Here is a 17,574-nt window from a genome sequence, read left to right on the forward strand (position 1 = left end):
CTTTTAGATAAGTTGCTGGCTTTAGGTTTAGGTTATTCATATATAATAAGAAAGGACTACAGGCTTGATTTACATATCCTTTTTATTGGAAATTTAATAAGCTTTAAATTGATGCCTAATTTATACTACTTCTGATACAGAAACATTAAAAAAAATATTACGCCTATTCCCTAATTGTATTGACCTGTGAAAAAAATACCGTCGTCCATTAAAATGGATGGTACATAAAAATGTTTGGAGCTAGATACTTGAAAATTTAATTGTTTGTACCTTAAATAGTATATTCTAGGCTCAAATGCTTATTTTTCTCCTACCAGGTGTAATATTTCCGGTTTTTTTTACTATTAACGTATTTAAAATTTTATGCAACATTTGGCATTACAAGAGGCCTCAACCAAAATACAGAATGAGCAATATTCGGGAAAACTGAATCAATTATGCCCAGCATATACTTTTTTATGAAAATGATACCAAATTTGAGTCAAACTACATAATACTCCTAGATTTTTTTTTACAAGGCAACAGAAACTCGATTTTTGAGCATATTTTTTTACTTTTGACTTCCGATTTGAAGTCTACATAAAATTTTGGCTTGGAAAATATGTATTACTTATAAGAATTCGATACGTGATTTTTTCCCAATTTGCACAGTGAAAACGGGGTCGAGTTTCAAACCATGTCTCAAAAGAATGTATTGGTATTATAAAGAGAAACACGAACCTATCAAAAAAACTTGCAAAAACAAAAGAGTTATAGAGAATAATTTCGTCGAAAAAATAACCATCGATAACTTGGCTCATTTTTGCACATATTGTAAAATATTTGCAATTAAATGTTATGGAACGGAAAATGAACGAATGAACAAAAAAAAATAAAAAATTAAAGTTTTTATAAAATGGACAATTGAACGGGAAAAGGGTGAACGGGTACAGCCCTGCTTAACGAGTATCTCAATTGCCAGTCTGACAAGATGCAAACCTGCCAGATCTTAACCTAAGTCACCATGAACCAGAGACTATTAAAGTGCACTAAACTCCAGAACAAGCTCAAGTACACAAAGGAGAAGAAATGATCTGTTTGTTTTTTTTCAATGAGAAAAAGTTCTGCTGATGGTGAATACCAACACGTATCTGCAAGTAATGAAACAGGCTGTGATCCCGTGGGTCCCCAGGTGACCACCCTTGAGTGTGGCAGCTGGACTCTTCACCCTGCCTTGTGTCAAGCAAGTCTCTTGTTTGTCTTGAGGACAACTGCCAAGACCTCGAGACCAAGGACCAGTGGTCTCCCCAGTAGTCCCGATCTTTATCCTATTGATTATTTTGTCTAGCGCTACCTTGAGGCATACACTAATAGACGTCCCCATATAACTAAGGTAAGTAGGTGGCCACCATCAAGGAGCACTTCGCGTCTATGCCGAGAGACTTCAGCTTCAGAGGCCGTATCAAGACCATGATCGAGGCTGAGGAAATTATATCGAGTAGGCCTAAAGAATCTTGACCTACAATGATTTTGTTTTAAATTTGAAATAAAAATACAAAAATATAAGATTTTATATTGTTTTTTTTTGCAAATACGAGGGTGTGTGCGGATTTCATCTTCAAGCCTTGTAATTTGCAAACATATAAAATTATTAGAATCTCCAGAAATTTCTATGGCAAATATCTTTTGAGAAACTCTGACACAAGTAGAATTTATATTTAATGTGTATGTATTTCAAAAATATTATGCAGTTTTTTATATATTTCAGCAGTAAATACCATATCAATTTTACAATTACGTGGAAATAAATTATAATTATATAATATAACTATATTAAAAATGTACAAATGTATGTATAAAAAATATTTTTTTTTATGATCTGAAATTCTTATTGCCCATACCATTACTATCATTTACCAAAGAATAAAACATAGAATCTGGATTCGCTAACAAATTTTGAGGGTCGTCAAATTCAGCAATAGTACCTGCGTCTAAAACCATTATTCGATTACTATCCATAATTGTGTTTATTCTATGTGCAATTGTCAGAACTGTACTGTCTTTAAATTCGGATCGTATTGTAGATTGTATGAGATCATCTGTTTCCAAATCAATGGCCGCAGTAGCTTCATCCAGAACAAGTATTTGAGTTTTGCGTAATATGGCTCTAGCTAAACATATGAGTTGTCTCTGACCAACACTTAAATTGCGTCCACCCTCAAGTACGCTAAAGTTAAGACCATCCCCGAGATTCCAGACAAATGATTTGAGATGAGAGTACTCCAAAGCAATCCAAATGTCTCGATCGGCAAATGCTTCAAAGGGATCTAAATTCATTCTCAAGGATCCACTAAACAAAATGGGATCTTGTGGTATAATAGTAATTCTGGAACGAAGCTTTCCAAGACCTAAAAATCGAATATTTTCCCCATCGATGTAAATCGAACCTTCACTGGGTTCAATGATCCTAAATAGTGCAAGAGTGAGAGAAGACTTTCCTGCACCAGTTCGACCAACGATACCAATCTTTTCTCCTTTTTGAATTGTACAATTGATCCCTTTAAGTACTAGGTCAAGTCCCTTTCGATATCTTGTTTTATAGTTGTCAAACTTAATTACACCATGCTCAGGCCAATTAGGCGGGGGATCTGAATTGGGTAAATCATAAGGTGCTTCCTGAGGTATATTTTCATATTCCTTAATTCTCTCAACACTAACCATATTAGTTTCTACATCTGTAGAAACTGTTATCAACATATTCAGAATTGTAGTAACACTCAATGCATAGCTGAGAGATAATCCAACCATTCCAGGGTCCGTTGTCCCTCTCGAGGTTATAGAAAATAAAGCTACAAATATAACAAGTATATTTCCCAAAGTTTCGAGTCTAACAGCAAGCCAGCGACTACTTATGACAGTTGGGAAATAACACTTGGCATTGAAATCAATTTTATTTACATTTTCATCAATGAAATGATGCACCATCCCAAAGGCACGGATCGTTGGTATTCCGGTTAAAGTTTCGGCAAAGTGGCTATAAATTGGTGATCTTGAGATGGATTCTATTCGTTTAACTTGTCTGGCGCATGATATGTAGAATTTTTGTATGAGAGCATAGCAAATTACAGCAGGGAGAATAATAACGAAAAACCAAGGCAATGCTATGCATATAATGACTATCGTACCTAAAACGTTAAATGATTGAGCGATCATCATTCGAATATTAAAAGGCAGGGTTGTATCAGCCACATCAATATCTTTTGAAAATCTATTTAAAATTCGACCCAGGGGATTTGTATCAAAAAATGATAATGGGGCCCGTAATACATTTTCTAATAGTTTCCCGTGAATTTTCATTGATGCATTCAGAGTTCCAATGGCTATTGTAACAGAGCCAAACATTGTAAATATAGATTGGAAAAAGCCCAAAATAGCGTAAATCTCCAAATAGTGATTCCTAATTGAGGTACTATTTATTGCAGCTCTATCAGTAGACCACTTAGATAACCATAGATTTGCTCCCAAAGAAAAACCTTGGTACGAAAAATAAAACAATATTCCGAAAAAAAGAAGCTAGCAACCCTGTCCTTTTAAAATAATTCAAATAAATATTCAATTTGATCCCTCCGGATTCAATTTTTTCTTCTTCTATAAGTCTTTCATTGAGGTCATTTGACACAACTTCGTCAAGATCATCCTCTCCCTTGCGAGAAGCAATTGAGGAACATTGATCGGAAGTATTTTCGTCTAAATATTTTGTGCCTTGAATCAAATCAGTCAGAGCTGTAGATTTATCACTTTGCGCCGCTTCTAAGCGTTTATCCAATTCTTCTGAGCCTCCAAAAGTAGATTCTAAATCTTTGATTATTGTTTTCAAATCCTGATCGTTTTTTTATAATGTTTTCTTTTTCATCCACTAAATAATTTATAAGAAACTGTGCAAATTCCCCATTCTCTTTTTCAATGAGCTCTCTATAGGTTCCGCTCTCAGAAATGACACCATTTTTCATCACAATGATCTTGTCCGTTTGTGGAAGAAAAATAGCTCCATGAGTAACAAAGATTCGTGTTTTATTTTTTAATAGCCCTGTTTGAGAGGATATCACATTTTCAAACAAATGTCTTCCAACGTGCACATCCACTGCAGATAAAGGATCGTCCAAAATATAAATGTCACCATTATTATAGGTACAACGAGCCAATGAAACTCTGGCTTTCTGCCCTCCAGACAAATTTATTCCTCTTTCACCTATTTCAGTTAAATCCCCAGCTGGAAGCATATCCAAGTCAGGACTTAGAGCACATGCATCAATCACTCTCCTATAAAGCTTTTTATTGAATCTTTTCCCAAAAAGTATATTGTTACGCAAGGTTTCATTTTGAAGCCAAGGTTGTTGTGGAGCATAAATGGTTTGTCCATCAACATTAATAGAGCCTCTGACAATTTCCATTTCACCAAGTATCCCAGAGAGTAACGATGATTTCCCAGATCCAACCTGACCAACAATAGCGACAAGTGATCCCTTTTCAATATCCAAATCGATGTCTTCTAATGTGTTTAGACCTTCATCTGTTTCCCAAGATAAACTCACATTACACATTTTAACGGCATGCGACCCTTGACTTTCATGAGAAATAGCTAGTAAATCCAGATCTTCTTTATTCAAAAACAAATTTATTCTATCCAAAGAGACCTTGGACTGGATTGCTTTCATTATCATCATGGGAAGAAGATTCAAAGGAAGTCTTAAGAGGTTAAATAAAGTTAAGGAGACAAATGCTGTCGATGGAGTCAGGATATTTTTCTCATCAATGAGTACATAGGTTGTAAACGAGGCCAAGGCTACCAAAAAAGGGGCGCTACTCCACATAAACGATGTGACAGCATTGATTAAAGCCGACTTTTTTAGAGCTCCTATTTCTTGAACACGAAAATTAGTAACTGCATCAATAAATGAAGGCTCCCATGCATAGAGTTTCAAAACTTTGATTCCGTTCAAAATATCGTCCATTAATTTAATGCGCTTGTCTTTATTTTGCATTTGAATGGCAGTGAATTTCTTCACTTTTTTACCCACGACTATATTGATTGGAATCAATAAAATCATCACAGCAAGTCCTAAAGTAGAATAGAATTATACACATATTATATAAAATGAAATTTCAATTCAGCATTCAATTCAATATTTTATTTACCTGCTAAGGATGCTGGCCCAAGAACTTGCCATAACAAATACATAGCAATAATGATTTTTAGAGGACTGGACCAAATCATGTCTATGTATAAACAGAAATCCATGAGTCTTTGAGAGTCAATTGCCATTAAATTGGTTGTTTCTCCAACTAAATCCATTTAAAAGAAGAAATATGTTAGAATCAATTTTATATAGTATAAAATTTTGATTATCAAAAATCATTAGTGCTGACAATTGATCCAACATTGAATTTGCTTGTCTGAATGGGTTTTTTATACATCGATTTTGATCAAACTTGTACCGAATACGTCCACTCTTACGGTATAATACGTACACTAATTATATATTAGATATCTTTGGTATTTGGCGGGAAAACTTTACGGTAAAAAAGCTAGATTAAGGAATTTTTCTTTTAATGGGCAATATATCATATTTATGAGAAAAAGAGGATTTTTTTGCAATGGTACTCCCAAATCATAGACAACTACGATTTATATTTTTTGTAAACTCTCGATGCAATTAACTTTTTCTTGCACTGTATCAGTGCTTTGAATCTTGATTGATTGAAGTTGAATTTCCTTTTGTTGAGTTGTGAACAATTACACACTATATGCCTTCTGTTACTTTCTTGAGATCCTTCAAAATCCTAGTTTAAAAAAAAATCCCAGACTAATCATAAATACACAGATATTGATAGAAATATCTTGTCTCGAAAATGTTCGTTTTTTAAATGATCATAATAACATTTTGTGTTGGTGTGTTTAAATCCCCTTCTCTTCAGGAAAGTATTCAAGTTGAAGGTACTAACGGATGATTAAATAAAGAAAGACACATTGTCTGAAAACACAGGGGCTTCCCACATAGATGCCGCTATTTTCTTTGCTAAGTGTGTCGTTACTTTTGTTATTTCCAAAACTTCTTTAGGGGAATAATACTGTTTCAGCTAGGCAAGGGATTGAAAAGTGTTATGAGGACTCTGCTCAATGAAGTGGGGATACAAGGAATAATCATTTTAAAGAAGCCAATTTTGAACGAGAAAAACCATGTTCTTTATTAAGCCTGTGACTTTTCAGCCTATGCGTGAGTACCACAATATAGGATATTTTACTAAAAGCCAGCCTTTGGCTCCGTCTGAAAATCCTATATCGGTCTTGGCCCATTACCCCTTTTAGTAGATTTGAACTAATTCGGTCTTTTAAAGAAATTCTGTCTTAGAAAAAAATTCGATCTAAATCTGTCTTTAAAAAAAAAATCAATCTATTTTAAAATTTGCTCTAGATCGATTCTATAGATACATTGTTGATGACTTCATGTGTGTTTCAAAATTGCAATCATCAGCACGATGACGTACTATGAAGTTAAATTTGTCGCATTAATCATTTTTGCCCAACTCATAAATCTGGATGTTCGAGAAAACCGGTCAATGTATTGAGACCAAAAAAAAACCCTGTCTATATATTGAGACCTACAAATCGGGCCACGATTCGAAAAAGATACAATTTCGGTCTGCACCAAAATATAGGGTCAAGTCAGTCTAGAAAAAATTACTCAATACCTAACCGGAAAAAAATCGTTCTTGGACCGAGTAACAACACTACTAAATACTATTTAATTTCAAGTATTTTTTCTTAAGAAATACAATAAGGATTTATATTTTTAAAACTATTTAAATATAAAAACTTGTGGTAATTAAATTTATAACGCTTTATAGAAGCATTTTGGGGACCAGAATAAAAAGCATTTTCAAAGAATAGGCGCGTCCTGTGGATTATGTATATAAATATATTTTTTTTTTCAAAAATCCAAAGAGATTCAGATGGGGGTTGAAAATTGTTTTTTGAAAGAAATAAAAAAATAAACTTAAAAAAAAAAAGTTTCCAAATATTAACTTTTATCGAAAAAAACGAAAAAAATCCATAGCTATTCCTAAAAAATTCAATTTTTTGGAAAAAAAAAAAAATATATATATAATTTTTTACTCTGCTGCATAATTGGCCCGAATAACGACAAATTTGTACATTAAAAAACAGAAATTCCTTAATTTGGGTGGGGGGGCTACGACCCCAACAGCCCTGAACACACATGCAGTTTATGAGCCAAAGTTTGCCCACTCCTGATCTAAGGAATATTCCACTACTGAATTATAATCTTCGTTACTAGCAAGGTTAATAGAAATAAAAGGTTAAATCATCATGTAATTAGACCTGCTAGCTAGAATTTTTAATTTGATGTATTGTACTGACTGCTAGGCAAGACAGGTAGATTTTGATATAACATGCAACCACTCATAGTCTATGACATAACTATTCCTAGAATGTTTAATTTAATGTATCGTACCGACTCCTGGACAAGAAAAACAGATTTTGACAAAATACAAAACCACTCATCCACTATGACGTCAATGACGTCAATATTAAAAGTGTGATGGAAGTCAAACATCAGTCGTACACTCGTTATGCTATATCCTATAACATTGGTAACCCCAGCAATTACTAGTAATGTAAATTTATCATTTCATTTTTTGGTTGCAACTTGTACAAAATCTCAACTAGAGCAGAAAAATAACTGTAATATTAGGTATTCTATATTTAAGTAGATCAAAAACCCTTGTTTGTTATTTTTCAGTCATAAAGCAGGGGGCGTCGGCAAGATTATGTTTATTTGGGGGGGTAAACCAACCCCTAGAGCTCCCACTCCCTTGCGGTACCCCAGGTAAAGGCACTAAGTTTTTAATCTAACTTAAAACTGTTTACTTAGAAGTTCAATTATACTTAAGTAACAACTTAATCTCAGGATGTTGATCTTTAAATGGTTTATAATTGTGAGGGTTTTAGTTTGACTAATGACAAAATATCAATATGAAAATCACGGGTGTCATCATTATAATAAGGACGTTGAGTAGTAAATGAATTATTCTAAATACTTCCCACAACAATATAGTTTGTATTAATTTCTCGAATCTAATTATTCCGAAAAAGGAATTTCGGAACTTGAATTTGAGAAATCCATGAGTTAAAGGTGTATCCCTAAAAGGGATTTATATGAGACATTTCATTGTTTACAAACAAACTTAGATAATATTATATATTGTGGACATTAAAAACTGGAGTCATATTCATTATAATTAATAGCCCTTGAATCATTTAAAATTCTAAATGACCCTTGGAACTTAAAAGTTATGTCAAGCAAATATCACCAATAACTCTAATTAAATTTAAACGTATGAAGTCACTGGATTCAAGCTTACTTTAATTAGTGGTAATTTGTGGTTAGAAACTCACCTGACATTTGTTTCTTGGAGGAAGATTTAAGGTTCACAGCCTTGTTGAAAATGCTTGAAGTAAGAGAAGTTCGAATTTTGAGACCAGTGATGTAGGAATAGTAATTACTTTGAGAATATATCAATGTATTGATGAATGTAATGGAGCAAATGGCGAAAAGATAAAGATATCCTTTCCAGATAGGTTCCTTTGGATCTGAGACAAAATTAATAATTAAATCCACCAATTGTGGAGCTCCAAATTGAAAAACAGAATAAAAAAATTGGAGGGCTGAGGATGCTAGGAGAGTGGATTTGAAGGATCTGACTAACGGCCATAATATATTGATTGGCTTGTTTTTCAAATGTTTTCTGCGTATTTCCTTCTCCATTTCTCTATCCCAAGATGGAAGGACTCCACAGCTCCTAAGTAGAAAAATACGGAATAGGGCTTCCCTTTAAAAATCATATTAATTCGCTCACTTAAACTCGTCATTTATTTCATAGAGATCGTCATCCGTAACACTCTTTTTCCAGGCCTTGTATATGAAGGGATCGAACCAGCTGAATGTGAGTTTGGACGTAAAAGAAGCCATCCGTAAAGAAGATGGATTTAAATCATTGTCTATGTACATGTAAAAAAAATGATATTTTTAGGTAATATACAACCTTCTCAGTATTCATAAAGTTGGACTATTAAACCCAGAATAAATATTTGATACAATTAATTAACCCAGCTTTTCTTTCCTTCAAATCCTAGCGGGAGTACTTTCCTCAAGTGTCTACCCGTCCCAAGATTAAAATGGATATTTTAGTAATATAGAACTTTATTCGATCTTAAGAAGTTTGTGCCACTCCTATTTTTGTTGTGTGTGTATTTAACGTAACCTTTCAATTATAATGAACTATGAAGTAAAATGGAGGGGGGAAGGGGAAAAAATGGAGAATCTCTCTCTCTATATATGTATATAAAATGCAGTGTATGTTTGTTCTTTATGGATACCCACATTTTTGGGCCTAGGGAGCTAAAAATTTGCATGGGTACCTCTGGTCAGGATAAAATGGGGGTGTCAATTTTCGGAGGAGGTCGTATGAGGGGTGCTTATTCCAATCCAAAAAAAAAATGTCAAGGAAACTATGTAAATAGGGGGTTGAGTTATAAGTCGAAGAGTGTCATACGTCTCAATAAAACAACAATACGTATGAGAATGTTTTCTAAATTTATTCAAAATCAAAAAAGCTATGGACAAGAAAAGAAATTGGTGAAAATTGAAATTTCAGTCTTTGTACGTGCTAAAAAAATTTATTTTTGATGGACTATTGGATTCAGAGATAAAATAAAGTTTCTAGAAATTTGTTAGGAAAATCGTTTGAATAAAAAATGATGTCATTTTCTTAATACTTTTTCAATTTTTTTCTCATTTTTTTTAATCAAACGTCAATTTTTTAAAAAGAAATGTCACAAAAGGATGCATTTTGGACATAAAACTATCAAAATTAACTAGGGGTTTAGTATTTTTAATTTCTAGAACATTTTATCCTATAATTTTTTGCACAAATGAACCAGTAATTGAAGAGATATTTTATCGGCGACATTATTCTCCATAATGTTTTTGGTTTTGGGAGTACAAAAAAATCATGTTAGGGTTTGCGTTCCTCTCTACATTGCCAATATATGATATTTTCTACTTTTTGAAAAATTACTCCAAAACAGTTTTTGTAATTTTTTTCGCAAATTTCGATTTTTTTTTATAAAAATAAAAGATGAACTTCTCATTTAGACAAATTGTTTCATGATTATAGGTTGCTTTATTATTTCAAGTTTATAAAACAATTTTTTTTATATTCATAATAATACATATATATATTATACAGGTGCCATATTATTACAATGCTTACCCGCACCGAAGGGGTATAAACTAAAGAAGAGAATACATCGACTTTAGTCTCTCACTTTTTCACTGATTTGCGCCTTCACTGTGTTTTATTGCGCGTTTTTGGTTTTATTCCGATAATAGTAATCTTGTCATTATATGATTACATTGAAATACCAACTTAAAATGACGAATTCAAATAATATAAACATTGATTTATTCTATTCCACTTGGAAGAATGGAAAATCCTCACATTTTCCTCAAGAAGGATGTTACTTCAGAGGAATCATCCTAACCTGGAGTAGCTGGGATTCGTTTGTAATATGTGTAGGTCCATAATAACTTGATTGAAACTTGTTTCCTTTCGTATTGCTTGTATGTTTTTGTCTTTCCTATTTCTAGATCATTTTAGTCTTTAGGTAATGAATAAAAACGATATGATGTCCTTGCATGACAGTTCAATGATTGAGAACAGCTCAAAGCTATGAGGAAATTGGCACACAGAGCTCCAGAGAAAGTCAAGATGCAATGCTATTTTCACTGATAAATTATGAAGATTCTCCGGATTACTTTGCTTATTTGTTATTATACATACCAGATACAATGTCAACTAAAGTTAAAATAATTGTTCTCATTCATTGTACAACCCTACAAAGATCAAAATAATACCTAAAACGCGCAATACAACAAGTGAAGGCGCTGCTCTCAGAAAAAGTGAGAGTTGCATCTTCACTTTTTCTTATAAAGTATTATCAATTTTTTATATACCCTTTCCCCTTCGATTTTACTTCTTAAAAATAGAAGGTTATGTACACAAAAATCAGTCAAGACAAATTCTATATATTTTGAATTACGAGCTATGGTCGTTACTTGCTTGAATACTCGTTATTTTCCTGAATTGCTCGTTACTCTCTCTAACACTTTTTGCTCTCTAAAAAAAAACTCGTCACGAAAAAAAAAATCATATTTTTTATAGAATTATTGAAACAAGGGATGTTTTTTTTAGATCCTTGATCGAAATCATAACTACCTTTCGATCAAGCATTTCTTTTCGAGCCCAAGATATTTTTTTTTTTTTGACATAGTTGTAAAGTAGTAGTATTGATAAAATAATTTAAAGCCACTTCATGAATTGTTTAATGTGGCGTTTGATTGAAATTATGCTGTTGACATCCGAAACTTTTATATTTTTACTGCATAGACTGTAAATCCCAGTATTTTTATCCTTCTTTGATCAAATAAAAAAAATTAAGCAATGTTATTTTTACCCTTTCTCTATTTATAACTGTATAGAGTATGGATTGATGGAGAGAAATGATGTCCATAATTTGAATTAAAACCTTGTATAACTGTTATAAGATATGCAAGGTTGACAATTTCCCAATTATGTGGTTCAACTAGAGATTCCAAAAGATAAACAGGGCTTTTAAAATCACATACTTCACCATTACTTTCCTCATCATTAAAATTCTTAATGACCAACTTATTATTAGAACTTATCGAATACGAATACGTATTAAAATTTTAACCAATAAATTCATTTCTAGATGTAAATACTATGTAAACAATAAAAGAATGATTATGATAGATACAAAGTTAATACTGTAATCCTGCAATGGTGCCAGAAGAATGGGGATTCTGTTTAAGCTTAAATTTCAAGGGAATTTGTAGGTAGTAGAGTGAAAATCAGATTCGAAGATCCCAATTTATGTTTAATAGCAGCCCCTCCCTCATTCCTTTAGAAATGCTCATTAATCTGTATTAATACCGAGAATTTTGTGCCATATCTATTGGTCTGAGGAATGAATATTTGTGCGTGTGTGCTTTAATAAGCTGCCTAAATCCAAGAAATGTAGAGTGCTCTTGCTAGATTTAAAGCATGCAAACAAATCTTACTTTTAAAACAAACAGAGATTTCACAAAATCAACGTAGTGTTTCCTCTTGGAAAACATAAATTCTAAATTTAACAGAGACAAGAAGTCAGTATTGGAAGGGTTACATGTTATAATGGGCTCAAAAAAGAAAAAAAGAAAATCCCGAGTTTTGAATAGTTCCGAGATTTAGACGAGTGCCGAGTAACACTCGACTTTTTATGACCTAGAGTCGAGTTTTTTGTGTTTGTTTTTTAATTTACTTCATAAAGCTCGAGTACCAATTTACGAGTTTTGCACGTGGCACATCACTATACACAACGAAAGAGGAACGGTTTAAACTTATTTGCACCTATCAGTGAACAGACATTTAGTAGCGGTCACATCTAAAGGCTTCTAGGCAAATAGTGGACACTCAAGGCAAGGAAGGTAGGATATAATAGTTCTAAATTTTGATTGATTTAAAATTTGAAACTGCTACATGCTCCTCCAGGCACGCAGCCAGTTTGAAACAGGCCGTCTCCCCCCCCTAGATAAAGGTGAAGAATAAGTGTAATTATGTACGTAACAATAATAACACGATATTATAGGTCGGTCCTAGGAACATAGTCTTCCTTGTTTTTAGATTGAATTGTTTGTTTTTCACATATCTGCTCTTTTCCTAGAGTCCTTTAGTCACAACAAATGATTAGAGTTTACATTTTTATTTATAGATCGCTAAAAGGAAAAGGGAACCCAAATTCGGGGAGGGGCAGTATTTTGAAATTAAATAAATTTAAAATGAGAATTATTTTCTCGAGGAAAAGGCGTCTGAAAATGATTTTTATAAAAATGGTGATCCATTTTTTTATAAGGCTATAAATAATAACATAAGAATGACTATTATCGGTTGTTACGTCATATAAAATTTTAAACTATCCCCTGCAAATAAATCATAATTTTTTGTATATTAATTTCTCCCTATTTTCCTTTATATTGTATTGGTATTGTATATATACATCAGGGAGCACTATTTACAGCGCACCCTGTATACACGCTGGTTGCTACATGCTAAAGGACTGCGTAATCTACACTAACTAAATTGTTATGTCTTCGATCAAAAATCCCGTCATTTAGTTCAAAGATTCATGTATACAAATGAAAATTGTTAAAGCAATCATACGTTATTTGGGGAACTGCTTCAAAATATGGGACCAACCATTATTGTGGCTCATAAGGAAGACCTTGGAGCAAAATACTTACTTTAATGTTTTTCATGAAATAATTATATTTTTCCAAGATTAAAGAAGGGCTCAGACAAGGACCATTTTACTGTGAGCAGTGCCTAGGGCAAAGACAAATGTGCATCGGCATATATATTTTTTCAAATTTTGTATTTCATAGAAGAAATTTCGAAACCTTATTTCTATTTTAAAACGAAATTTTTTTGCACAGAGCCCCTATTTTTTTAAACCCATATAATTTTATAGAAACGACGTAAAAAAATTGACAACAATTTATTCAAATTTTGACACCAACTGAAGGAAAATTTTGACAACAACCTTTCGTTTAATTAAAAAATACTGTCTCTTCAACAAATTTGACTACAAAATTTAAGTCATAAGGGTGTAACTAGAGTTGACATATTTGTAATGAAAAACCTATGTTTAGACAAAAGACATTTGTACACATTATGAACAGGGCAGAGTGGTGTTATTTTCACTCTGAAGTAAGCATTCCCATCTATATTGGTGTAAATTGCTTAAAAATGCATAATAAAATGAATATATATGAATTTAAATCGAATTACAACATTTTTCCTTCACTAATTCTATTTGAAATGTACAAGGTTCTCCTCTTTATAGCGATAATTCATTTTCTCCCTCAAAAAATCCTATAACAGGCAGCTGATATTAACAAAGACCTTAATTCAGTTGTACCATATGTCTCCCTCCCATCTTCTCCTTGTGCTTTATTTCCTCACAAATATATCTAGTCTAGTTTTAATACCAACCCCATAACTCCCTTAGATAATGATTGATTCTTGAATTGAATTATAGTCAGAATAATCTCCCTATTATTTGGAATGTTAATATTAATATATACTTTATAAAAAGATATGTTTAAAAATACTTTATTAACCTATTGACATCTCAAAATTCATATAATTATGGTATTAAATAATAATTATTATAATAAACATTTAAAAGAATAAAAATATTTGAAGGACCCTCTTTGTTTTTAACATATCTAACTATTACAAATCAAATGTCTTGGTCAACTGTTTCTTGTTTTTAGGAGGTGTCAACTCCTTCTTCACATTGCCACTCTATCTGTTGTATCCATAGCGATTAAATATATAGAGAGATGATGTGAAATAGAAATAGTTGACCAAAATATTCGAATTGTAATAGTTAAGTATGTTAAAACATTGATGGTGCTGATTTTATTTTTTAAAGTGTTGTTTATCATAGTTATCAATTTAGAGACATCGATAGGTTCATAAAGTATTTTTGGATAGATTAAATTATGAATTTTATTAATATTTTATTCCACTTTTTAAATTTGAATATAATTTTAATTAGCCTTTCAAAATATCAATGATGGATATGGGAGATTATTTTGACTATATTTCAATTCAAGAATCAATATGCATTGATTTTTAAATTAAATAAGGCTCGTGAATGTGCTCCGAACTTTAATTTCTCACATTCAAGTTTTCACAAAGGATATCATTTTATTCCTGCATAAAATTTTGAAATAGATTCGATGTGTGTGAATATATGGCTTGAGTGGGGAGATGAATCAAAAACATGATCATTGATGGATTGAAAAACCAAATTCTTCTTCTTAAACCCGATATTTTTATTAACCCCTATACTAATACTTTAAAATTGTTGGAGCTTATACTATGTTTTCGAATGTTTTGTTCAACTATCTTATTTCTCTCGTTTGCTGTCGCGACGTCAGAGAATTCCCCTTTTTATTGATCTGTATCATCACTCTATGTGTTTGATCTCTATGGAAATATGTGATAACATATTTTTCCGCACCCTAATAATCAGTAATCACACATTGTAATTTAAAACATGTTTTAGGTACATTGGGGTGTTAAAAAAAAAAGAAAACATTTATTAGCATATAAAACGTTTAAATAAAAGATTTGATTTTAATTTTTTTGTGAAATTACTATGAGTAACCATTTTAAGGGGAGGGAATGACCAGTTCAATCCAAGCTTACGACAGGTCCTTAGGACTGTCAGTACCAGAAGAGATTAAACAAAGAAGAAATAAAGTTGAGTGATGTCATCAAGGACTGAACTTTACAAGTTTTTAGGGCTGATATGCAGGACTGAACTGGATATGACCAAGACTGAGGGACTGCAGTCTTCAGTCCTAAATAAGGACGAGCCCAACACTAGGTAAAAGGATGTACTGAACAATTTGGGCATGTGTTGGTTATATATGATAGTTTAGGCGGGTTATTACATCTTACGTCTATCATGTCTATACACTAGTGTTGGGTCAGTTTAAAAAACTCAAAAAACTGCAGCCCTATCACTCCGGTCCTAATAAAAGTTACTAACTTCGTTATTTTAGCTCTTGAAGTTTTTTCATAACCAAATAGCTAAAGTTGAAGTAGGAGTTGTGTGGGTAGAAGTTATAATACTTGAGTCCTATAATTTTCTACTAATTATATGACACAAGTATTATACGTTCTAGCCAATAAATACGAAATTACTTTTTCCCCAACCTAATAGCTATATACATATATTAACTCTTGAAAGTTGATGAAAGGAAGTCATCGTGAGAGTACCTCGTCTCGCGATCTCCATCTATATTATTACAATCTAACATAAACTGTGTCTGGACTCATAATGGATGTGGTAACCCATCTATAGTCAATCAAAAGTTACCTAACTTAAGTATATTTTTTCAGTTAGATAACTTTATTCACAATGATAGATTTCTAATGCATTAATAAATAAGTAATAACATACCTCCGATTTTATTGTAGTTGCTATTACCATCAGCCCAGAAGCCCATAAATAAAAGTATAACGACGGCAGGATATTGAATTACAATTGTAGATAATGTCACCAAATCAGTGTTAGGAACACGATGGATATTCCTCCAATTTCGAAAAGAAATCCCTGCAGCAAAAACCTCTAGTAACCAAAATACAAATAAAGGACCAGAGCTGACCCTTCCCTTTATACGACCAAGTATTTGAAGAATGAAGACATTTAGGAATGTTAGAAAATAGATCCCTGGAGCAACAATGTTTGACAAAACGTTGTCTTCTCTTAATAATTCAAAAATAAACTCTACTAAGGATAATAGAATAAGGAATCCAACCAACATGGTTCGAGAAAAATTGAGCCATGTACGGGATATCCGGGAACTATTTTCTCCAAGGTTAAAACAAGTCCATATTTCGTAAGGTGTTAGAAGAAAGAGAATGCCCGAAGGCACATAGACAAGGACTGTCGAAATGAAACAATCTGTAAAATATGGATCCTCCGTGTACCATGTAAGATTTGAATTCCATAGAGGGTCTGAGCAAAAAGTACTTGTGCCCATGACGGTTGACTCTAAATTCAATTCTCTCACGTCCACTTTCCCTACTTCTCTTATCAAATCTAATGTTGATTTCAAATAATTACTCCGTCTGACTCTGACAACGATGCTAACAGTTTTTTTCTCCACTTGCTGTACGCCACAGTGCGGTTCAAGAGATTAAAATTATCAAACTTGCTATGAAAAGAGCTCAACAAATACGCTATCACTATTTTGTTGATCACAATGTGGTCATAGTTTTTTTTTAATTGTTTGTACAAAAAAATAAAATCGGATTTTACTCTATTTGTTATAATTAGTGATGTATCGAAAGTAAAACTAAATCATACGTGCTCGACTCTTATTATGTAAGAAAATAACAGCCCCTGAAAAAACCCCCGATTGCTTAAAGACTAGTCTTTGCTCAGAACTCGTACTAATATTTTCCTTGGACAATGTCGTAGAACTAGTACATTTGTTACTCTTAATTTTGTACAATATGGACAATGCAGCCCCAAGGAATACTGAAACAAGTTTAAGTATTCCTCGGTAGACCCCATTCCATGTATAGAATCTCCTTTAAACTAAATTAACATCTATTCGTGCACGAACAATGTCACTTGGGAAAAATTCTCAGGAGGAAAATGGCTCAAAAAGAAAATATCCAACGACAAAAATTGCAAATCAATTACTAAAAAATTCAAAAAAGATTATATTTAACCCATAAACATCGATGAATTAGTTTCAAAAAGATACAAAGGCTTCTATTTACATACTTTTGGGGTGAATTTGAAAATGCTAAAGTAGATTTGAATGTCTTGTTGTTTCTTTGTCAAATGCCCATTCAAATGAAATA

The 17,574-nt window shown here is 32.5% G+C and overlaps 1 protein-coding gene across 1 annotated transcript; it reads right to left on the minus strand.

Annotated features, from left to right (window-relative positions):
* Positions 1-1,690: 1,690 nt before the first annotated feature.
* Positions 1,691-16,827, minus strand: LOC121127777 (multidrug resistance-associated protein 1). Its single transcript, XM_040723260.2, is given in 7 exon segments — positions 1,691-3,543; positions 3,545-3,871; positions 3,873-5,098; positions 5,176-5,322; positions 8,456-8,859; positions 8,917-9,058; positions 16,160-16,827. Coding segments are annotated over 7 exon segments (4,521 nt in total). The 5' UTR covers positions 16,743-16,827; the 3' UTR covers positions 1,691-1,851.
* Between the last annotated feature and the right edge of the window lie 747 nt (positions 16,828-17,574).

Source organism: Lepeophtheirus salmonis, chromosome 13, assembly GCF_016086655.4.
Source record: "Lepeophtheirus salmonis chromosome 13, UVic_Lsal_1.4, whole genome shotgun sequence".
NCBI lineage: Eukaryota > Metazoa > Arthropoda > Copepoda > Siphonostomatoida > Caligidae > Lepeophtheirus > Lepeophtheirus salmonis.